We start from the raw sequence: 23,801 nt of genomic DNA, 5'->3' as shown, positions 1-23,801 counted from the left end.
TATCAATTTACATAAATGAGTTTTATTTTTTATTGTTTTTAATTGTTTTTATTTCTTTGGCAGTAAAGGTCAATGTCAAAAATAATTATGGTATTTCCAATAAACAAACTAAGTCGATTTTACTTCAGTGAACAAGTCTTGAGACACCCCTCCTGTCTTTAATTTTGCTCTTTGAGAATGACGTCGCTGGTGCAAGACTATTACTTTGTGCTTTTTCTTAGATTCCAACTAAAGAAATTGGAGGGGATTATCTGCATTTGCGACCACAGTAAGTCTGGCTCACTGGAAGCAAAATATAAATAAAGGGGTGCCCAAGACTTTTGCCCAATACTGTTTTACTTTGCAACATTTCACAAAATCTGTTTTCAATATCAGGCTTTAACTGGTTCCTCATTCTAGTAGTAAGGGAAATAAAGGAATGCAGGACATTTCTATTTGACAGAAGCATGGTGGGGAAATTATTAAAATGTAATTATAGCTTAATTATATTATTTCCAGCTTACATCTTATTATAAGTTACATTTTAATCGTGAACACAAATTGTATCTTATTTGATTTAAATGATTTGTTTCTTTGCTATCTATCTGTCTATCTTAAAATTAAATAAAACCCAAAGATCTTTAGTGTTAAACTTAAAGCATTAAGAAATAAAAAAAATAATGAAAATACAAAATTATAATAAGTTTTTTTTATGTAAACATCATAGCAGGAATATAAGTTTATAGTAATAAATATATTGATATACTGTACTGTTTCCCATGTGGTTCACACATGTCACGTGGATTTTTATTTTCTTCTTCTTTTCTTTTTTTACAAGTGCTATCTATAATTTTACAGCCTCTAAGATTATCCATTTACCTGGAAGAATCATGACGATAGTACTCTGTTACTTTGGCGATGATTGACCCTGAATCAGAGCCACGCCTACACCTTGAGCCACATTGTATTGCAGCAGGGCTTCTTTAAAAGGCGCACTTGCTCTAGTTCAGGCACACTTCAACAAACTCTCTCTAAACGCACTTCCTACTAACCACCCTCAGTTTTACCAGCATATGGAAATGGAAGACCAGGCGGAAAGCCAGAAGAGGAGAGGAATGAGCAAAGAGGACTTGATATGTAAGCTGACTTTCAATATCATTATTATTATTACTTCGTTTTTTTTAGGGTTCGATATCCTGTTACTGGCTGTGTTAAGTAAGCTATTACTATTACTACTACTACTTCATTCGAGAACAGAGTTATATCCTTCTCCAACAAGGCACAATGTTATTGTTGGCCAACAATTACATGTAAAATATCATCCTTGTTCTGTGAGTTATTTTAGTATCAGTTTTATATCTGTATAGTCGGTGTGGAGCTGGAAAGCAGCTAAACAGACTAGGGTTATAGTTTGACTCTATCGTCATAGTGACAGAAATCACATGCCACCAAGACAAACAGTCCCAAAGCATGTGACTTTTTTTATGTGTGTGTGCACTGGTGAAAAATCAGCGTTGTCATGTTCGCATGTATGGAAATGTCCTTTTTGTGGGCGTTGATAAGGGGTTGTTTCCATATCACTTTTTTATCCATTGTTTTTATTATCACCAGCCTGTCGGACAAGATAATGCCAAACGGATAGCTGTGCGGGCAGCATTTCTATTTTTGCCGTTGGTAAAATATTACCTGGGTGCAGAGATCGGTTAGTGTACTGAGACAGCTAAGATTTCCTTAAATGTCTCAGCTAAGTTTCTACAACTCAACTAAAAGTATGCAAGTATGCTTATTATTTTTTCTCTAAAATGAAATATACAGATATTAAAAACAGGCACAATGAAAGCTGTGATTAAAATAACATGATCATCTTGTATTATTTTTTAAAATATATAACTTTTAAATAATAGCCATAGAGCATATGAAACATCTGAGGTGGGTTTGCAAGGTGGATTGAAACTCCTGCAGACTTCAGCACAGTGGTCTGAGTCTCACAGCAACACATTCAAACCACAGGAAGCTGTTTCCTGTTACTGATCGATGTCCCCTTGTTTGAAAGCATAAACAACACCTCCTTTTTTTTTTTTTTTTACCACAGAAAAGATACCACAGAGCATAATAGCAACATAAAGGTCATCTCTCAACTTTATATTAAAGTATACTTAAGATCATCCTATAGTAGCCCTGTTTAGTGATTCACATTGGAGTCATCTTGTAATGCCTTTATTGTAAACCATATAAAGAGGCTCAAATTCTGTTATTAGAGGTGTAACCTATTACACATAGCACCCCTCCCAAATTAAATTATTTTTTTAAGGAGATGATATTGCATGACTAAACATTTGTGTAAACTATGGGATGGAAAACTGAGTGTGAGTGTAATTGTCTGAAGGAAAATATGAATTACAACTGTGTAAACAGGCCTTTTTATTTACCCGTGCCTGTGCTCTGCTTTCCACCCACGCACTTTTGCATTGTGTGGCGGCCTACTTGGCAGATGAGGGTTAAAAGCCGTCCCTCAGGTGTCCTGTGTGGTAGATACAAAAAGCCAAAATATTTCACCTCCAGTTCCAAAGGGATCCACAATAAATTTAAGCAGATTAGTCCGTTTTTTGGTTGTTGTTTTTTTTGCCTTGTTACAATTCCAGGCGTTCATTTTATTTTTTATTATTCCCAGTGAAAACCAGCTCACATATAAAATAAGCAGATAAATTAGCCATAAAACTGAGACTTACGCTTCAACATTACAACATTTCTCTGATGCTGCTTAATAATCCAGCATAAAGTTAAACATCATTGTTTAATGGCCACGTCACAAAACCGCAGAGAAAGACTGTACACCATGAGTCTAGAATACACTGACCCTTCTCTGTTTTTAATGGCCTCTTTTCACAAACAAAGCAGAAATCCCAAGATTGTATTGCGTGAGTAAATATGTCAGTGTGTGCACAGAGCATGGGAGAGTGTTTTCACCTTTTGTTTATACCCAACATTTAAGATAAGCTGGAAATGTGAGGAGCAGTCTAACAATAAGACCATTATGAACTGTGGGAAAATATTAATTACAATTGTCGGCACGTAATCCACTTTTGAATAGTTTGTTCATCTTTTAGCAGCTGAAGCTTGAGAGCTTGAAGAAGATCTTTGTGTACCTCACTGAATCAGATCCAATTTTCTATGTAAGCGTGATTAAAGCTAATACTTATAACAAGGTAACTTTCCTCTCCATCCACGTATGGGTGTCAAAGTGTGCCAAACACATTTAAACACATGCCGTCTCTGTTTCTCTCTCTCTTTAGCCGAACGCACAGGATCTTTGGGAGCGTGCGGCTGGATCATAGTTATACTCGCTGGCCTGTTCACAGTTCTGCTCTTCCCCATAACGATCTGGTTTTGTCTGAAGGTGAGCGAGATAACTAAATAAGCACAGTGGGCTGAGGAGCTGAAACCACAGCTTCCTTTGCTGCTGTGAACATGAACTCAGCTTGTGTTTTTGGTGGTCTTGCAGATTGTTCAGGAGTATGAGCGAGCTGTCATCTTCCGACTGGGCCGCATCACAGACAGGAAGCCTAAAGGACCAGGTAGAAACGCTCAGGGTTTGCACATTTGTTGGGTTTTTAGACAAAAGAATTTGTATTTACTTTATTTACATTGTCCACAGGGATTTTCTTTGTTTTGCCATGCACTGACTCCTTTGTGAAAGTGGATCTGCGAACCATTTCATTTGACATTCCACCACAAGAGGTAGGATTGTAGACGAACAACAAAATGATGTAAAATTGCCCCCTTGCAGCATTATAAAATGACTCATCATGCTGGTATATGTATTTCTTTTATAGATCCTGACCAAAGATTCAGTTACAGTTAGCGTAGATGGCGTGGTCTACTTCCGCGTCAGTGACCCCATCGCATCTGTGGCCAATGTTACCAATGCTGACTTTTCCACCCGCCTGCTGGCACAAACCACCCTCAGAAATGTCCTGGGAACCAAGAACCTGGCTGAAGTCTTGTCTGACCGTGAGGGGATCGCTCACAGCATGCAGGTATAAAACCTGAAGCCTGAATGTGTGATGTGGTTTTTAGAGGTTTTTCAGAAGCCAGAAAATCCCCTTTAGATGAATCTGAATATGAAAAACCCAGTTCCATTTTATTTTTGGCATCATATTTCTAATACCTAAAAAAAGACTCGGATGTGCGTAGTATCTGCTCTGTTTCCCAAACATACTGTGTATTTACACTGTACGCTGTAGATGTGATCATCTCGTCTTCTTGACTTTTCCAGTCTAACTTGGATGAAGCCACAGACAACTGGGGGATCAAGGTGGAGCGTGTGGAGATAAAAGACGTGAAGCTGCCGGTTCAGCTGCAGAGGGCCATGGCCGCTGAGGCGGAGGCAGCGCGAGAGGCCAGGGCTAAGGTCTGGAAATGTCACACATGAAATACTTCCTAGAAGTGCATTATTTTCACGCTTTTGACTTTTAAATGACTTATTTTGCATTTCCTGATCACTCAATCTGTTTTGATCCACGCACAGGTGATCGCAGCAGAGGGTGAGATGAATGCATCCCGTGCCCTGAAAGAGGCTTCCCTTGTGATTGCCGAGTCTCCCTCAGCTCTTCAGCTTCGCTACCTGCAGACTCTCAACACCATCGCAGCAGAGAAGAACTCCACCATTATCTTCCCCCTGCCCATGGATGTCATTTCCCACTTCATGAGGAAGTGAGGTCGCCGGCTTGATGATGCCTCAGCTTGTTGCTCATTGTGAAGTTTGAATCAAACGACTGATTTGCATGTATGTGCATAAAAAAAACAAAAAACTGTTGCGAATGCCAAAGAGTAATCACAGAAAATCTTCATGTTTACTTCAAGGTGTGACTTGACTAAACCTGTTGTTATTTGTCTAGAACAATATTCTGATAAACTTTTGCAGTAGGTTGTCTGCAATTCATTATACAGTGCATGAATGACTGAATGATTTGTTATATTTCTGTAAATGAACAAAGCTTTTGCTGCTTTGTAATTAATGTGTTTGTAACATTCTTTATAGTTTATATTCTCATCGCTTAACAAACGATGTTATTTCTCATTTGAATTTATTTGTTAACTACCAAAAGATTCTTTCATTTCCAAAAATAAAAGTAATATAAAAAGAAGTAACATCTTGTGTAGAGAATTATTCTGTGGCGTCTTAAAAGATGAGAAGATTGTTGTTTGAAGAAAAGACAAGTGATGACAAAAAAGTAAGTCAGGGCTTTGAACTATTAAACTAGCTCTGAATATACAGCAGCTAAACACACTTTAGTACTACTAAAATGAACACAAGGATTTCCCTCACTTTTCTTAAACATTTTAATACTCTGCTCTCCCCCAAAAAGAACAAATCAAAGGCATCAACATACTGTGCATCACATTACATTGATGAACTATTTCATTCTTCATTTTCTAGGTCTCCTACGCTACAGTTACATTTTTGACAATCACAAATGCTGAGAGGTTAAATAAGAGAAAGGGAGAGCGATAAAACAGCAAAGACAGAAAATAAAAACAAAACAAAAAACATGCTTCTATTACTCTGTTGGTGCACTAAGACACAGCTCATGTTGTAAATGTATTTACATTCAAACGTACAATCAGTGCCAGAACAAACAATATTCTGTAAACCTTGTTCCTCTACCAGTTCCAAAATGAGTCTTTGTATAGTTTACACACACAAATTCAAATTTAAGAGCTGAAAGTCGACAAACATTTGCTACGACAGCATTTAAATATTAAAATGGGCATTTTGCCCCCTAATAAATGGAATAAATTACTCGTGTATTACGGGGAGGCTCAGCCAAGTGCTACATGTTAAATGGCTGCTACATAGTCATCAGACAAAAGGTCCTTGTATATTAAACAAAATCACATGAACAAATTGTAAAAAAGAAAAAAAAAACCTAAAACGCAGTGGTTAGGTTTTTGACATTCAGCACATAGTAAGATGTCCACAGGACACATTGCAGGGTCACTACAATACCAGTTCATTGTTTAGAAATCAAAGTCCATTCAGTGGTGAAATATTCATTAAATACGACACTGGTAACTTTGCGCTGTCACTTGTAAACAGTAGTTTTGTTGCATCCATGTTGACTGTAGTTTTTTGCAGCTTAAATAACTTTTTAGGAGAAACCTAAAGAATCTTTCAGTGTCGGTGAATTGTGGTCCTAAAAAAACTGAAAACACAGTGACTTTCTGACTGGCAAGTTCTTTTTGACATTCTCAAAAACTGTTAGTATAGGTACAAAATCAGACACAATTGAGATACTTTTTTTTCCCTTTTTCAACGCCGACATTCGCTCGTTTAAGAACAGTTAACCCTGTGTACGTCTCATACAAAAAAAGATCCATGAAAAGAATCCCGCTTTTATTTCTTTCTTTCTTTTCAGGACTGTCAAAAGTGCTGGTATAGCAAATACAACTTTAGTTAAAGGTAATGAAAAACTGGTAACTCAGAAACGCCATATATTTTACATGCTGGTAACATTTTCATCTGTAAGTGAACAGAAGATGTAACCAGGGGCGGTTAAATGTTAAGAATTGGTGCCCCCCGCCCCCCGACGCAGCCCTATCCCCCCCCCCCCCCCCCCCTTTCATGCATCTATTAAACTATTAACAATATTTGATCAGCTTCTAAATCTAACTCATGCTCCCATTAGCGCTGCCAACTTCATCTTTTCTCCTGGGCCTGATTTATTTACAGTGACCCCTTTTTTAACACATCTGAACTTAGCTTTGTTTTGTTGTTGTTGTTTATTTGTGAGTAAATCTGAGATTATACTGTACACAACTTTGAACTTGGCTTGTTCGAAGCTGGATGAGAGATTAAGACCCTGAGGGGAAGTTAATCTGAAGAGTACAGTACAGGAGGCAGGTATAACATACTGTGTGCTATAAAATATTTCTCATTTGTATATATCAGTTGTTGGTTTCTCTGTTGTATTTGATATAAATGAAAAATTATCTTGGGGAATATCTTGGAAATGTATAATGCTGTGTTGAGAAGCTCTCTCTATATATTTATATAAAAAAAGAAAGGATTTCTAATCTAATTTTAGAAAACAACTCCCTGAACAATATATTCTCGCACACCGGAAATCCAGCGTAGCTCGCAACAACATGATAATCAAAGAATAAAAAGTGTTGTTCAGATAAACAAACCAGAAGAATATCTGAAGAAGTTAACAGACCGAGAAAGGACTACGTTACTGTACTACACCACGAAGAGGTAAACGGAGGGTTCGTTTTTGAAAATTTACATAGCTTATAGATACTATATTTTACCATACGACACCATCAATGTACAGTTTTCTGCAGAAGTTTGTGCATCAGTGGGCAAATTACATTCTTTACAGCATGTTGTCTTATAAAAATCTTTAAGGTCTGTTAAGTTAACAAAGCTTTGATGCTTTAAAAGTTAGCTAGCTATTAAATAGTAAGATCGATTTTGTGCATGCTGCAATTTTTCTTAAGTTAATGAAACAAGAATCTGGGCAAAAGGGTTTCACTTCAAAAACTTTGCAGTCTCCTCAGAGGTGCAAAACTTTTGCAAAAAACTGCATGTGTGAAGACAACCAGTCACATAATATGCAGTATATCCGCTTTCTCCTCAGGTACATCACGTTCGACTTGTGACCTGTAGGTGATATTTTATAAGTAACTAACGCCATTTATCTTCTTCACACCTCGAGCTTAATAAATAGACAAATCACAGCAATAATAAGTTCCATGTTAAAACTGGAAGACTTTCACAGTACATGCTTGCTAAGTAGCAAAACACATGTAATAAATTAGATAGAAACGTTTCTTTATAAAGAAATCCACAACATTTAAAACAGTGATTCCTGTGCTAGGTTTTCCCCCCTTAGCTTTGAGCTCCGCGGTAGCTGTGTGATTTTTGTTGACGTTGCCGTTGAGCTAGAGACACAACAGACAGCACATTCCCACTGAGGTAAATCCAAAATGGCAGACATAGTTTTTGCAAGTTGACCTGAGGGATCCCAGAAGTGAAGAGTAGCTCATGTGTAGGAAGACCTGGCAAGGTTTTAAAAGACATAAGTTCTTTGTGTTTTGCTGATAAAAATGGCTGGGGTTCCAAGGAGGGCTGTTCCACACAAGTAAATCTGTCAGCTAAAATTAAGTAATTACAAAATTTTAAATACAATTTGAGGAAGGTAAGAAACATGACTTTTAGGTGTTTTTTTTTTTTAAATATACAAACCAATTCTTTATCCAAAGTCCTTTATAAATAAAACATTGGTCATTCTCTGCTGGTGAGGTTGCAGGACCCAGTTTAAGGCGCTTTGTTAGGGATTTTTTTAGAGATACAATCCAAAAAAGGAGAAACATTAATTCATGAATTCATGAAAGCATGGGAAACTAATCCCAATTAGAAATTATAGCTTATTTTACATAGTTGATATATTTGAGTCCGTACCACACCAGAGTATGTGCTGTGGTGCCAGCAGTGTGCTACTTTCCATCTGTAAATGTGCACTGTTGTACTATGTACTGTGCAGGACTCACAACTACCCATGCAGGGGAAGTTTACAGCACCGTTTGTGCCGCTATCCTACATTATCTACAACCTACAAGTCAAGACTATTTCAGTAAAAGTGTGGGCTGGGGAAAAGGAACAGAGCTTGCTGTCATTATCACAGTATGTATCCACATTGTGTTTCTGTGTATGATGATACTTTCATATGATGGACACCAACAGCTGTAGAGCCTGATAAAAGTACAGGACTGTGGAACCTCATTGCTTTAGCACTGAGTGTACAGTCTGTCCAGTTTATGCTGTGATGACTGGAAACCACAGGCTTGCAAAAAAAACCAAACTGAAGGTTGGGAAAGAGAAAATAAAATAAAAGGCAAATGAGTCAGAAGAGAAAATTTAGAAGGGAAAGAACTTATCTCTGCAAAGAGCTGAGAGAAGTATTTGAATTACAGCGACTGCGTGATGCCCTGTGCGTGGGTGTGACATGGGTGGGGGAGTAATTCTGATTAGTTACTGCCCTGTGTGTGGGTGTGGCTGGTCCCGGTGAGAGATTCTGATTGGTAGCAGCAGCTCTGTGGGAGGGAGAGGAGTACTGGGCCTGCTGAGGACAGCCATGGCAGTGAGTGGGGGAGTCACACCCTGCTACAGGTGAAGAGGAAAATAATGGGGATGAGGGAAGTGGTGAGGTAGAGAAGGAGCGGTGGAGTGGGGAGGACGCTGGAGACACGAGAGGGCTGGTCTGGAGACGCCACAGCAACTCCTCGTTGTTCCGACTCAGGCGCTTCTTCTCAGTGCTCTCCTTCTCGACGGACTCGTGGAGGTTTGCGTTCTCCTCAGACAGTTGTCTGCAGGGAAAAAGACAAAAAGGGAGGTAAAGTTAACTTTCGCCTCAAAGGTTGACTCTGGATGTACCTACAGGAGAGGTAGGCATGAAGTAGTGAATGCTGAGCATTAATGTTAATGATGATGACTCGATGCCTCTTACCTGGACAGGGCTAGGTTCTTTTCAATGCGAGCTTTAAGATCTTCATTCTGCTGTTGCAGAACCTGCACTTTTTCCTCGAGGAACACGTTCTTTTGGGCCTGCTCAAAAGCAGAAAACAACCATACCGCAATCTATCATTATACAGACCACACTGACCTTTCTGTCTATTCAAAATAGCGTAAATTTGTGGAAAAGGCAGTGTAGAAGATGCTGGTTAAGGTGGCTTATTTGAGCCTACCACTTTTTCCAGGTCAGAGATCTTCTTCTCCTGCTGGTGTATCTGCTGGTTCTTCATTTCCACGACCTCCTTCAAACTCTTGAGGTCTTGCTCGATGTGTTGATATGGCGCTAAAGCATCCTGCCATAAAACAAGCGCATTTAAAAATAAATGAATGAAAGGGAGTGTTTGAATAAAAGGCACCCAGTGTCTCAGAAGTATGCCAAGTTTCTGTTTGCGCTCTTTGTATATATATGCAGGGTATTTATTCACCACTATCTGCTCATCTGTGCTCCTCCTCAAAGCCTCCTCAAAGCGTTTGGCCTTGTCCCTCAGACTCTGGTTTTGAAAGGTGAGAGTATCCACTTGATCCTGAGAAAATGCACACACAAAAATACAAGATTACACACAGTACCAGTACAAACATCTACATTTAAACCTAAAAAAAAGATCTTCTTTACAGTATCATACCTGTAGAGAAAGTCTAAGCTTCTCAAAGTCCTCCTCTAGAAGGATCTTCTGTTGCTCGTGAGCTTTCCTTAAGTCTATGTGCAGATTTACAAGGATGGTAAAAGAAGAGAGGTGGTGTGACTTCCTGCAGTGCTTGCATCATATCGTGTTTTTTTTATTAAACAAACCCCACATTCATACCTCTCATAGTACGGGCATGCTCTTCATGGAGTGTTGCCATGGTGATGTTGTGCATGTCTCTGAGTTCCTGAATGGCTGCCTGATGGCTGACTGTCATCTCTTCGATCTAACGCACAGCCACACACGTGTACACGTGCACGTTAAAGCCAGCTAATGACAGAAACAAACCAGTCTCCTCCCACCGATGCCTTTCTCCTACCTGCTCCTGCTGTTGAGTCCTACACTCCTCCATCTCTGACCGATGCTCCGCCTTCAGGTGCTCCGCCTCTGCTGAGTGACACTTCCTGAGTCCTTCCTCCACAGCAGCCAGCTCTGCCTCCTGTTGCAGCTGCAGCTCCTGCAGCTCTCGCTCAAACGCCACCTCCAGCGCTGCCTTCTCTCTCTGGAGTCTCTCCCAGCGCACTGAGTTTGAGGCTGTGCATGAAGGACATTGTATCTTATTGATATTGTCATCTTGTTACGCGATGAGGTCTGCTAATTACACTAGCAGCTATAGAAAGCTTAAAACCAACATTTCTATTTGGAAATCATTAATGCAAGTCATTTTGTGTTGAAATATAAAATGTAAAAATAAAAAAATCTGCCTTTTACACTGATTACACCTTTACAATTCACTGTATGAACAGCCCAGGTGTGAATAATAGGTAGTTATAATGGTCAAGTGATTCTAACTAGAATACATAAAATGTGCTTTAGTTAATGTAACAGCTGTGTAAGTGATTTGATTTTTACCCATTTCCTCTCTGATCTTTTGCATTTCCAAAGACAACTTCCTTTGATTTTCTTCTGCGGTTTCATTCTGAAAAAAAAAGAAAAAAAGAACGTCATTGTTGACACAGTGCACAGCCCAAGTACAAATCAACTGGAATTCTTAAACTCAAATGACCTCAGACTGGCCTTGAATTTGGCCAAAGAGAATAATAAAAGTTTAAATAATGAACAGAAGGCCAATAGTCTATCTTTGAAATGATTTAATTATGGAGTTACTGGCCTTTTAACTACAAAAAACTTTTTGACACTGGGTTTGTTTGGCAGATCAATCACATATATAGCTCATTTTAGCTGCAGTACGGACTGCTTTGGTTACATTTAAAAGATTCGACAGAAAAATAAACATTGCAAGAACCTGTTAAATAATCTGAATTTAGTAAAGTAGAAAAAAGTCTAGCTCATGCCCTAAATTGAGTATTACTGCTTTGTACAATTCACTTACTAGGATGTTATTTGTGAGGCTACAGGTAAGGTTGATGGGTATAGTAACATATTCGTTTTTCATTCATTAACCAACGTAGTGGACAGCATGCTTTGATTTGAAATGTACCCAAAAATCCACACTGCCACAAACAGCTCTTAATCTTTACCTTAAATAGCAGTAAGGGATTTTTTTACTGCTAGAAAAAAAAATTCTGTTGCTAATCAGAAGCTTTCCAGATGTTATTGCACTGATTAAAGCCTCAAACCATATCAGAGCCCTGACTGTGGTTCACAGATGGCTGTAGACATTCACTTTACTTCTCTCATACATGATGACAATGATTCGAACCAAAAGTTTCAAATTTGCATTTTCTCGTTGGTGCAAAAATACTCTTTTATGTCAGATTATGTTGTCTTTAGTAATTTTGGTAGGCTCTGCTTGAGAAAAGGGAAACATATGTGCGTTTGTGACACATAACAAAGTGCCCAAAGATTTCAAATTGTTTTTTTGCTAAGTTGTGTGTTATGTTTAGACACCACACTAGTTTAGGTGTTTTTTGTGTGTGTGAATGATTCATAGGTTAATGTTAAGTGGCTTAAGCAAAAGGCCATTCATCAGAAAATGATCGGGTTCACGTACAGGACTGAAAATGAGTGAAAAAGCAGCCAATGATGCCAAAGACCTTCAGAAACCCTACCTATCGCTTAACATCACTTAAAAAAAGTACAAGAAAGTCTGGCTTATACAGAACTGTTTACACAGTACTATACACAATGCTCTAGCTGTAGTTTTTGACTGATGCCAGCAGAGGGAGCTCAAATCCACTCAAAAGTCACACTTGTGCTTTCCCTGTCTTGTATATCTGCAGTGTGGACCTGTGATTGCAGCACTCAGACAATGACCATAAAGAAGTCAGACAGTCCCCTGGCAGTCTGGCACTGGTATTACTACCACAGCACCTCAGAGGAGAAATCATCCCATTAGAGCTGGAAGAAACCAGATCAGTGACACACTGAACTCTGGTAGACCCTTTCCACAGTCACACCATTCAAACTGTTTGTCATCCAGCATCTCATTGACCATGCTGTGAACACTTCATGCTGTTAAATACTGCATGTGCCCTTAAATTCACGCTGGGCACTGTGTGCACGTGTGTCATACATATTAGGCTTGGTGTAAACACTAAGACTGCGGTATTATGTTGTAAATCTGCATGGGATGGCAGGTGAACCTTTAAGCCTTAATATGGTGATTACAGTAATACTGTGCACAGTATCATTCCAGTTTGCTACCTTGAGGCAATAATGCTGAGTGGTGACTATGAAAGCTTCTAGACCCAGCGAAGTCTTCCTCAGTTCATCTCTAAGAGCTTTCAGCTGCCTCTCTTGCTGTTCACAGCGTCCCTGCAGCCTCTGAACCTGAAAAGCGACACAGAATAATACCGGAATGAACAGAACGGAGCACGGCCCAAACGGTGCTGCAGAGTTTCTCAGTTACCCACCTCTTCTCTTTGCTTTTCTTTTTCTCTCTCCTCCGCTTGCCTCTGTTTCTCTTTCTGTTGAGCCTCCTCTTTCTCTCTCTGCAGGTTCTCCTGCTGTTCTTGCTGTAGCCTCAGGGGGGCCACGCGGCGAGGGGACCCAGAGGGAGCTGAGCCCCGGACTGCTGCTGCACGCAACAAAGACAATCAAATAAGGTTAGAATGAGCATGTGTGTGTGTGTGTGTTTTAAGGAAACTAACAAGACATTAGGGACTCACAAATGTATCAACTGAACATCAGCCAATTAAACATATATACCGAGGCCAAAGTTTATCTGTTCTGTCACATCAGTTTTAGTGTTGAATGACAGAGACAAAAAGGAGAGACACTTTTAAAACAGTTCAGTAGTTTCCCAGCATAAAGAGGTAACAAACAGGAAGTAAATACATGAAACCAAAAAAATATCAGTAATGGAATCTGGCAATTTTAAACATCAAAATTCAACTGGTGAATCAGTGATTGCATTTTCAGGACAAATGGTAGTAATTGAATTAAATCTTTTTTATATACAGTCTTGAGGTAGTTTCTTGTAATGAATCATTTAAACTCATGATAAATGTGTAAACGTCTCTCATATAACGATTTAACTGCAGCAGTAATATAGATTATGCTAACGTGGGTGTTTTATTTACAACATGCATATGTAAAGAAACATTTGGGCACATCAAAGTCACGGTGTCTGAAGGGGCACAATCATTAAATCGTAGCTGACACACAAGCAAGGCGATTAACCTGTGTGTCACCTTGTTACAGTGCGAGTGTGTGTATACCATAAAATTTACTCTATATTAGCAACAGACTCACAAACCAGCCTGTAGGTGGAAGTGTGCTTTCACACAAAATAAAATCACAGCAGAACACCAAATCACCTGCCTCAACCATATAATTCAGGCCTGCTGGAGCATGGGGAGTGGTCTCCATGGCAACACGAGGCTCGGCTTGGGGAGCAGGGTCCCAGGTAATGAGTGCAAAATTGTTTGGAGGGAGGTGGGGGTGCGGAGGGTAAAATACAAAAAAAAAGAAAGAAAAAAAGAGCAACGAATGGATAGAGTGGAATAGCTGCAGATGAACTGAATAACTGTCTTGGTGATTGATGTCTATAACCAGTTTAACCAAATATAACCAAAGGGCAGGTAGAAATGTAACACATTAGTAGGAGTAGCTCTCTGAAAAAAATGACAGAAATAAAGACCAAAAGGTAAAAAACTGCAGAGATGTTTTGATGCCATCTGTTAAAAAAAATGCAAGCGTCAGCAATTGTTCCAGAGCTCCATCTATCTCAATGTCCTTTCTTTGCCTTGAAGCCTTATTAGGAATCCCTTTCCCTTATTTTCAGTAAATGCTCTCTGCCTCTTTTTCAGGCACATGTGCACAAGCGTGCATGTGCAAACACACAGATATGTGCAGGTTCTACTTGAAAGGTTAGAGAGAGGATACTGAATACTAAATGAGCCTATATGGATGAGTGTGAAGGCAGCATGCAGATGAGAGCGGAGAGGTGAATGGATGAGAAATAACGATAGAAGAAACAATGAGAAAAGGTAATGGCATATCTTGCGGAGAGCATAGATGGAAGTGTTTGTCTGTGTGTTTTTAGGGTGTTCTTAAAGATATTAAGGCCGAGATATTCACGAGGTGAATATCAGTTTCACTTTCTCTCGCTAGCATCTTGCTGGGATCGTGTCCAGAGCAACTTCAAGGTGGAACAACAGTCTGCAAATTTCAGTAAACAAGAGCAAAATCAATGATGCTGGGAATTTGAAAGAAGAAAAATGCTTTCATTTTGGGACCGTGTAGGAGTACACGAGGTCCGAGAAAGTAGCAGTAAAGGCAAAGGTGAACAGCAGCACTAAAGTGAGAAAATAAGTGGCCTGAGGAGATGTGTTTGACTCTGCTAGGAAACATCTGGATTCTCTACGCAATCCCAAAAGAAAATTACTCTGCTTTTTCCAGACCACATGGATGAAACCACAACATAGAAGAAATTGTTAAATATCACAAATCTCCACCTCAAACTGTTTAGAACCACATCTGGGTATTAGAAATATTTGGGGGTGTGAACCCCAGAGCATACTCATCAGCAGATAAGAGGGCTCTATCAGCAGAGTGAGGTGGAGCTATACAATACGTGTTAAGTCTTATTGTTCAGGGTGAATAGTGTACAGTTAGTCAGCGAGTGGGATTCTGGCACAGGCTTTTTTAATTGCATACAATTTGACTTGCCATCATAGCACAAGCACAGGTGTCTATATTACCATCAATAGTTTTCTGCCCCTGTGTGCGAGTCAAACTGTTCAATTTCTAGCACCTCTGTTTTGTATTGTAGACAAAGAAAACCACCATTCCATATATCTACACTTTGCAAAATAACAAAGAGGAAAAACTCACCTGGCGACTGAGGTTTGGGAGGAACCACAGCCAGCCTTTTTGGGGAGGACGGGAGGGAACGTGTGACTTCTGAACTCCGCTGAAACTCCTTCCTGCTCACTGTCACAACACAAGGTGTTGATTAGGCTCCGAATAACACACAGTGACATTTGGCTAGTGCAGCATGTGAGATATACACACATGAGTGTCAAATCAACTTTGCCTGCCTGCCTCAATCTTTTTTACTGTACTTTTTTTCCCATTTCTTGGCTGATTTTCCCCCTTTCATAACTTTTTTCCAATCTTTCCAGTTACCCCTTCTGCTTTCATCTCCAGCTACATCCCCCCTGCTGTGTAGTATAACTATGTCCCACAGGATTGCGGGTCAAAAAGAAGCTGAGCAGATGTGCTAAAAATCCTCCTTCGTCTATGTGACACTATTGCACTTTGTAGTCAAGACAGGCAACAATTAGGAACTCCCAATGATTTATTAATATTATTTCAACCCTCAAAAACATTCTCCTGCGTTTCACATTGAATCTTTTGCAGAACTAGTGAATGTAAGAACAAGTGGCTGGATTTGAAACAAGTACACGGGAGCTCAAAATGTAGAAAATTGGGGCGAGAAATTCTAAGTGGAGGAGAAAAAAGAGGTGACGCAAATAAAGAAGTAGGAAGGAAGGAAGTTTCAAGAGGTTAGCAGGGAGACTGGTGTGAAGCAGGCAGGAGAGTGGGAGCGAGACCTTGAAAAGAAACTAATTAGACCTGTTACGGGAAAGAAGCCTCTGATCCTGAACAAATCCCCATATAACCCTGGAGGTTTCTTTTGCTCTGCAGCAACACTGTGTGTGCGGTGTTCAGTGTGCATGTTTTGGTAAAATCATGCAAATGTGGCTCTCAGAGGGAATCTTTATTGCCACACACTGTCACATCACATCACCGTACTGACTCGAACACACAGTGAGGCTTTGTAGAATCTGAATTTAAATCTGGATGGGTTACTTGAAAATAAAAGGTCAGCAGATGCTTGTGATGTGAAGCTGTTTAGGATAGCACAGCTGCATTTCCCATTGCCTACATACTACACGTGCTTATGACATGTTACTTCAGTTTTTTTGCTGCTAAAGGTGTTTCTACAAGTTACTCAATCATGGGGGTGTATTTAGTTTTTCCACATACAGTTTCTGCCTTTCCCGTTAGGGTCCTGGGTCTGAGCAACCCAGGATCCCTGGACAGTCATGGACTTGTGATATTATATGTATTTTTGGTGTTGCTGCCCCTCTTCTCCATGTTTGTAGATATGAGTGCGTGTGCGGGTGTGTGTATGGGTGCAGGTGTGTCTGAACACTTGTTTACAGGCGCCTTCAGGCCTGGTGGGTGTGGCCCTGCTAGGGGACTGGCCACACCCAAGCCACACACCTGCTGCTGATCAGGGCTCGTCGGGGGTGCTACTTAGGAGAGTCTTGGAGCTCCCACCGACGCGGGATCATTGAGTTAGATTCCTAAGTCAGTGTTAGTCCAGGAACTACTGATCGTGTTTGCCCGCAGGGGTCAGTGTCTAACGGCTGCTTCCATTGTTTTCCCTGCAGGAGGAGCGTGGAGAGGAAGGACAGCATGCACAGGGTGTGCACAGTCATGGCAGCAGCGGGGAGCACGAACACGGACGCCACTGGAAGACACGCGCGGGAGTCTTGGGGAGCACGGGGATTAATTGTGCATCAGTATTTACCACACTGTAAATAAACGCACTGTCTACACACAGAGCTCTGCGCTTGGGTCCTCATTCCCTACATCCCCACGGTCTGCCAGCCAGACCGTGACAATTTCGGCTTGATTTTTGGTAAACAAATAATAAATAATGACACACTGCATGTGTTGGTGCTCATCTGAGGTTCTATTTACCTCATTGTAGGACCTGATGCATAAAACCTTAGAATTCAAAGATGGTGTACCTTCTGTTTTATTGCCATGACTGTACATATGAGTCTGTACAACCCTATAGAGAGCCAAAAAAAGCGTTAATGCAATGCTAATATACAAAAAAAGGGTATGAGTCAGGTTGCCAGGAACCTTCTACATCAATAATTCATAACACACTCTGTATCAGCTCAGGGCACACAGGGTGAAGGATATTTTCTCATCCCCACAACACCGTCTGCATCCCTGATAAGAACCTGTTGGCAACAATAGCGATGTCTGCATTGTTTTGTCTCAAATGTATTTCGCTTATGTCACAGAAGAGAACATGTAGCTCTGTGTCATCTATTCAAGCAGAACCAGGACATTTTTATAACATCATATAAATGTGGCAGAGTGAAGTGTGATACTATGGAGCGCCTGGTGTTAATTCATGTATGATAATACAAATGCATTTGAAAAAGAACATTGCTGCTGTCAATTCCATCCTCTTATTCCCGGTGGCACTCAATTGGATACTGTACAGTGTGCCTCCCCTAATGTGGATTCCTCATGATATTTTTAATTATTTTAACATATGTGCACAATACGTGCCTGTAAACCACATATGTGACAACAGCGTGAGACAATAGGACACAATCTGTTACTGGAAACATGCATCTCTCTCTTTTGCACACATCCATGGAGAACAAATGTGCATGTAAAATATATATTTCCTACATTTACTACACAGGGTTTATGGGTTTAAACTGATGTGTGGTAGTGCAGAAATGTTAGCTGTGCCAAATCACAGAAAAAACAAAAAAATGTTTTCAGTTTTATCAAACCAACACTCTGTGCGCTATTCCAGGAAAACTACTGACCTCCAGGGGAGCTTCTTGACTGGGGTGGCAGGTAGCGTCGGGGCAGTGCCGGAGTGGAGGGGGGCTGGAGGCTGTTGCTGCGACATTGTGCCCCTCTCTGGTGATCTGTTGACGAAGTGCCAGTTGCCACTCTATGAAGAGGAGGCTCCTCACTCACACTCAGACCTAGAATACAAAAAAAACCAAAAACCCAACTCATTACCTTCAGAGTTTTCTGCCCTATTTTCTGTATTTCACATCTCTTGCGATCACATATTATTCCTATAACTGGACAGGGCTATATTCTGACTGAATTTAGGGTCACTGGACCGGGAAATGGTTTCTAACCTCAGGGTCTCACTGCTGCTGCCCCCAATTTCTTGTCCGTTAACCCGGGACATACACTTGTCTTTCATATACCCACACAATCTCAAAAACACCCACATACAGGGATTTGTTTACACAGGGACACATCGACAGGCATACAATACTTGGAACATGTATACTTGCAGTGATTACTGCTCTTCCTGACTCTTAATGGAGGTCTAATCTATTAAAAAACTGACAGATAGTTTACACACTCTCTCTCGCACGGCATAAATCCTGCTCATCTCCCCGTTCCTGATCAATAGTGACACGAGAGATTACCGGCATTTCTCAAGCTTCAACATTTTTCCATCAAACAGGGATTAAGAATTGGTTTTAAAGCTGATCAAAAGAAGCTATGAAATTATCATTAAGCCATTTAGCACAACTTGTACCTCACTGTAACGCAAGTTAGTTGCTTAACAACACAGGAAAAAAATCCTGTTAGAATGTATCTATCAATACTTTCCTTTGACCAGCCGCAAGCCCATAGTGACTGCAAACTTACTTTGCTCTTTGCTGCATGAATAGTGTGCAAATATAAAAACAGCAATATTATATGTAATATTCCACAATCAGCTTTAAGTAGAATTATTACAAGCATTAAGAGTCCAAAGATTATAATTATAATTGTACAGTGTGTACTCTGCAATCCAAATTTTCTAACGACCAATATATTTTATTTCCTAATTTTAATTTAATTGTTTCATTACAGTTCCATCCATCCATTTTCTTATCTGCTTGTGTAAATTTGAGTTATTTTGAGGTCTTTAACTGGGTGAGAAGCAGGAAACAACCTGGACAGGTCACTAGTCCATCACTGCAAACTCTCACATCCACCCCTACAGCCAGTTTAGAGTCACCAGTTAACCTAACTAGCATGTCTTATTGTTCACTGATTTGTCAGCACACAGTTGACATATGTTGCATTCCCCAAGCTTCCATATTATCCCAGAGCTCCTCTGGGAGTTCATTACTAAGGCTGCTGACAGTCTGACAGCATTTCTTTCTCATTAACCAGCTGAAGATATGGTCAGTTTATCTCATTCAAATCTAATCTTGGAGAGTGGAGTGGACTACGTTCACAGAGCTCTGTGGCTCAACCTGTCAGCATCCTTTATATTAGAGGTTTAAAAGATGAAAACCTAGCGTAGAACATTTAAACTGAGTTGACATAGATCAGTTGGCTGGCCGATATAAACAGAGATGAGCTCATTCGTCAGAGGTCAAATATGGACAAATGAACTCCCGGAGCACAGAGAGGAAGAGAAAACGATGATGTGGGGAATACAAAACTGGGGAATGCTGTGAAAGAGAAGATGGCGACTATTTTGAGGGCTTAGAGAAGGAGAAAAGGGGGGATGCATTTCATTATCAAGCTGATATGCATCACTTATTGGCTAATTGCCAGCTGATGATGGATAACAGAGGAAGAAAGAGGGAAAAGGCTGGATGCATGGAATTAGGAGGAAGGCAACAAAAGGATATAAAAAGACCTACAAGGAGCAATAATTGGTGCTGCAATGGAGCCGGCAGCAAGCTTAGTATTTTATAGAGGCGGATGAAAAATAGCAAAGAAATGAAAAAGGGACCATGAATAAGAGGAAACAGCTGAGGACAAAAGACAGCAGGCTTTTGTTCTCAGCGGGAGGCCATTTTATTGGATGGGTTTGTTCCTCATAGCTAAACCAAGACCAGCAGAACTGACCTGGCTTTTTGGTTTTCAGTGGTATTCACTGGCAAAAACGACATTTTAATTTGAAAGTAAAATAGTCAAATGCTTTGTTCTCACTGCGACATGAACTCTTTGGTGTTTTTCACATTCACATTTATAGCACGGAACTGATCAAGCCCATTCACGTTGAAAGTAACCCAGGGGGAATGCATCCAGGTGCAAACATGCATAGGCAGGCGTTGATGTAGGAGCTTGCAGTGCAGCTTGCAGTGCTGACATGACAAATCAATAGCCCCCATTTTTTTCCCTGAAAAACACCTACCACCCAACAAAAAGGCGAATGATGTATTATGTATTATATGAGAAGAAGAACCATGCGGTAACAGATTCTTTGAGATATTTGTAAGATAACTAATGAAGGTAATGCAGGTAAAGGGGTTACATTGGTCCTGTTTGCAAGCACGGTGGTGGTTAGCACTGTTGCCTCACACCAAGAAGATCGTGACTTTGATTTCACCATATTTCCTTCACGTCCTTTCCTTTCCTTCACCAGCTCTTTCCCAAAGACAAATAACGTAGTTGGGTTGGGTTAACTGCTGATTCTAAATTGTCTAAATTGCTCATAGGTGTGAATGTGAGAGCATATTGTTGTCTGTCTCTCTGTGTTAGCCCTGCAACAGACTGGCGACCTGTCCAGGGTGTACTCTGCCGTTCATCATATGCTAACTGGGATAGGCTCCTGCGATAAGAACAAGTGGAAGAGTATAGATGTTTTAAGTCGTGGTTTGTGAGCATTTCTCGTTAATACCTACTGAGCTGGAGGTACTCGCGTCCTGTATATAAATAGATGAAGCAGCCTCACAGTGCGCAAATATTTCATTTAAAATCACTCAAACTTGTACTTGAAGAACAAAAGAAGTACAAAAAGTATTCGTGATGACACAATGAACAGATATCATCATTTCCCTGTTAATATTATTATGTTTAACTTTAAGCTCATGTTAATTAAAGCGGTTTCTTTGTGTTTTAATCAATAAATCCGTCCCTTTATTTTCTCTCACTTATTTTTGTTTAACAACAAAAGTACAAATACCTTAAGACAGAGATTACACCTTGTGCCTTAAATGACTGAGTTTCTGCATTTGTGCATTTTTTTTCATCATACATGCTATAGTGCAGAAGAAATAATCAGAAAAACAAACAGCTATAAATTAATTCACAAAGTTAAAAGTAACAGATCCAGGTTTGCTCGCACGCTGCTTTTGTACTGTGATTTAAGACAAACTTATCGTATAAGTGATGAGTAATGTTCCCCTGTTAAATAAACATTTAGACAACACGTGTATGGATATAACTGGAATTTGAAGTCAGTGTGTAAACCTACTGAAAATCTCTTCCATTTATACACCGACTTTTAAGCCTAACCCTATTTTAACTTTTTGAACTTTTTTTTAATTAGACCACATGTTCTCACAGACAGATGTCAGTTTCCTTTAACACTGTTCAGTGCCAAAGACAGCGTGTGTAATGAAGCTTGAAACTCATATTCATCAGAGGCCATAATTTGTTCTGCTTATTAATGGCTTCCTGCTGATTCCTTCCTTCAGCTGGTTTTAAAGGTGGAATAAATGAAATTCAGAACAACTGTCAAAAGAAAAAAAAATCTAGCCACATAAGGAAGGGAATTTGACCCCATCGACTCTATCCACAAGATGAACCAGTAAAAGAATATCTGGAAGAAAAGCAATCACATTAATAATATTAAATATTAGAAACTGGTCAACAAGCAGATTAACTCGAATACTGGGTTTCCAAAGCATGCTAACAGTGTAAGATGAATGAAACATAGAATAAGATACAGATTTGATATTCAATATTCAGGTTACATTAATCCTTTTAATTGAAAGTGCAACCTGGAATTGACAAAGGAGGTTGATTGGTTCAAAATTAGAAAGTGTGGCTTTAAATATGCTCCAAACTGAAATTTATCTCAAGCTACCTTAACTTAAAACTTTAAGTTAAGATTGTCACCAAATGTCTTCTCATGGTAACTAAAAAACAGTTTGCAAACGCACGGAATTGTACATCCCACAATTCTCAGTTTTATATCAGGGAATAAAACGCTACAATGATGTGTGATGTTCTTGAAAGTCATGGTAAGGTTATATCTGAATATATAAATATCAAATTAATAACCCCACAGAGCAAAGGCATGGGTTGTAGACAGTAGAATTAAATGATAACACAGGAGCTGACGGCAGCAGCCTCGGGCCTCCTTTCCTCTCTTAGGACACAGATGCCAAGAGATTAAAAGTTTATTCCAGCTAAAAGGACAGCGTTTCTCCTCTCATGGTCAACAAGAGAGAGATGCTCCTCTATGATAAGGAGCACTGACTGAAAGCAGTCAAATGGCAATTTAAAGTTCAGTCTTAAGAAATGAGTTAGGCTGGAGGAAAAGCATTTTCTCTTGATTAACCTCCTAAGACCCGTTCTCTTCCAGAGCATGCATTTTTAATTTCTCTTTGATATTTGGGCATATTGGGGCCCGATGAATGTAAAAACAAAGAATTATAAATTTTTTTATTTTTTTTTACCTGATTTTTGTTTCTAAGAAAAATGAGAGCCACAAATGAGGATATTTGTTAGAATTTTGATAGAACAGTGGCAGTATAATGTCCTCGTAAGTGGATATCAGGCCCTTGTAGAGTATTTTGGTCTAAATAAAATGTGATGTCCACATATGTGGACGCAGGGTCCTAGGAGGTTAAATATAACACTGCTGTTAGGCTCTTGATCAGTCTTGAAGAAAGAAGATTTCTGAAAATTCAAAGCAGGAGAGAATAAGCGAAAGATTTAGGATGGAGAGAGGAGGCAGTAGAAGGAGACCATCTGTTAACCACAGTCTGGGTTCAAAGTGACAGCCAGAATCATCCCTGCTGAAGTGTTCTTAAGCCGAGCCGTTTGCTCTGCATTTCTTTCAGCTTCTGGTCACAAGCTTGGACAAAAACGGTCATTTCACTCACTGAGGCAACAGCACGAGAAGTGAGCACAGGCAGTCAGCACTACTTTAGCAGTACTCAGACTCTGTCTCCAGGTGCTAAGCCTTTTACAGAATAAGTTAATGAAAATGCATTTACCACCATGGTGCTGCTACACCCGCCAGTTAGTTATTGACACTTTTTGGGATAATATCAAGCTCCCTGTTTAGGCTTCTGAAAGAACAAAGCAAAAAAATAAATATTCATTTATTAATTTTACAAGCTTACATTTTTCAGCCACGAAATTACATATAACAAGTGTGACGACATTATTTATGTGTCTATAAAACAGGTTGCCTTTGAGGCTGTAAAATAAAAAAATATAATAAAAAGGCAAAAACTAGTAAATAAAAAACAGGAAAAGAAACGATACTGGCTGACAACATGAAACTTTCTAACAAATCTCAAACAAAACTTAGCTTGTGTTAGCAGCTATTTTATTATTCCAAAATCTTTTCAAAAATGTTTGCCGTCCTGCAATTATCTCATTAAAAAAGATATTTC

The 23,801-nt window shown here is 39.7% G+C and overlaps 2 protein-coding genes across 3 annotated transcripts in view; one reads left to right on the top strand and one right to left on the bottom strand.

Annotated features, from left to right (window-relative positions):
* The first annotated feature begins 955 nt into the window (after window positions 1-955).
* Window positions 956-5,948, top strand: stoml3b (stomatin (EPB72)-like 3b). Its single transcript, XM_085175239.1, has 7 exons — window positions 956-1,116; window positions 3,273-3,376; window positions 3,482-3,554; window positions 3,635-3,717; window positions 3,813-4,016; window positions 4,256-4,390; window positions 4,508-5,948. Exons 1-7 carry the CDS (start codon window positions 1,053-1,055, stop codon window positions 4,694-4,696), a joined length of 852 nt encoding a protein of 283 aa, XP_085031365.1. The 5' UTR covers window positions 956-1,052; the 3' UTR covers window positions 4,697-5,948.
* A 653-nt stretch (window positions 5,949-6,601) lies between these two features.
* The window catches only part of mtus2a (microtubule associated tumor suppressor candidate 2a), a 44,544-nt gene continuing 27,344 nt past the window's right edge, over window positions 6,602-23,801 (bottom strand). Inside the window, exons 5-16 of one of the 2 annotated variants that reach the window (XM_085175211.1) lie at window positions 18,240-18,404; window positions 15,481-15,579; window positions 13,056-13,219; window positions 12,847-12,972; window positions 11,092-11,158; window positions 10,559-10,773; window positions 10,360-10,465; window positions 10,180-10,253; window positions 9,982-10,080; window positions 9,730-9,849; window positions 9,492-9,592; window positions 6,602-9,351 (exon numbers count right to left, since the gene is read on the bottom strand). In XM_085175211.1, the coding sequence (XP_085031337.1) occupies window positions 8,919-9,351; window positions 9,492-9,592; window positions 9,730-9,849; window positions 9,982-10,080; window positions 10,180-10,253; window positions 10,360-10,465; window positions 10,559-10,773; window positions 11,092-11,158; window positions 12,847-12,972; window positions 13,056-13,219; window positions 15,481-15,579; window positions 18,240-18,404 (1,769 nt within the window). In that variant the 3' untranslated portion in view covers window positions 6,602-8,918. The remainder of the gene's footprint in view (window positions 9,352-9,491; window positions 9,593-9,729; window positions 9,850-9,981; window positions 10,081-10,179; window positions 10,254-10,359; window positions 10,466-10,558; window positions 10,774-11,091; window positions 11,159-12,846; window positions 12,973-13,055; window positions 13,220-15,480; window positions 15,580-18,239; window positions 18,405-23,801) is intronic. The other variant, XM_085175212.1, reaches the window with a different exon arrangement.

This window comes from Neolamprologus multifasciatus, chromosome 10 (assembly GCF_963576455.1).
Source record: "Neolamprologus multifasciatus chromosome 10, fNeoMul1.2, whole genome shotgun sequence".
NCBI lineage: Eukaryota > Metazoa > Chordata > Actinopteri > Cichliformes > Cichlidae > Neolamprologus > Neolamprologus multifasciatus.
Note: the sequence above shows the minus strand (reverse complement) of the source record. Positions and strands in the feature narration are given on the sequence as shown.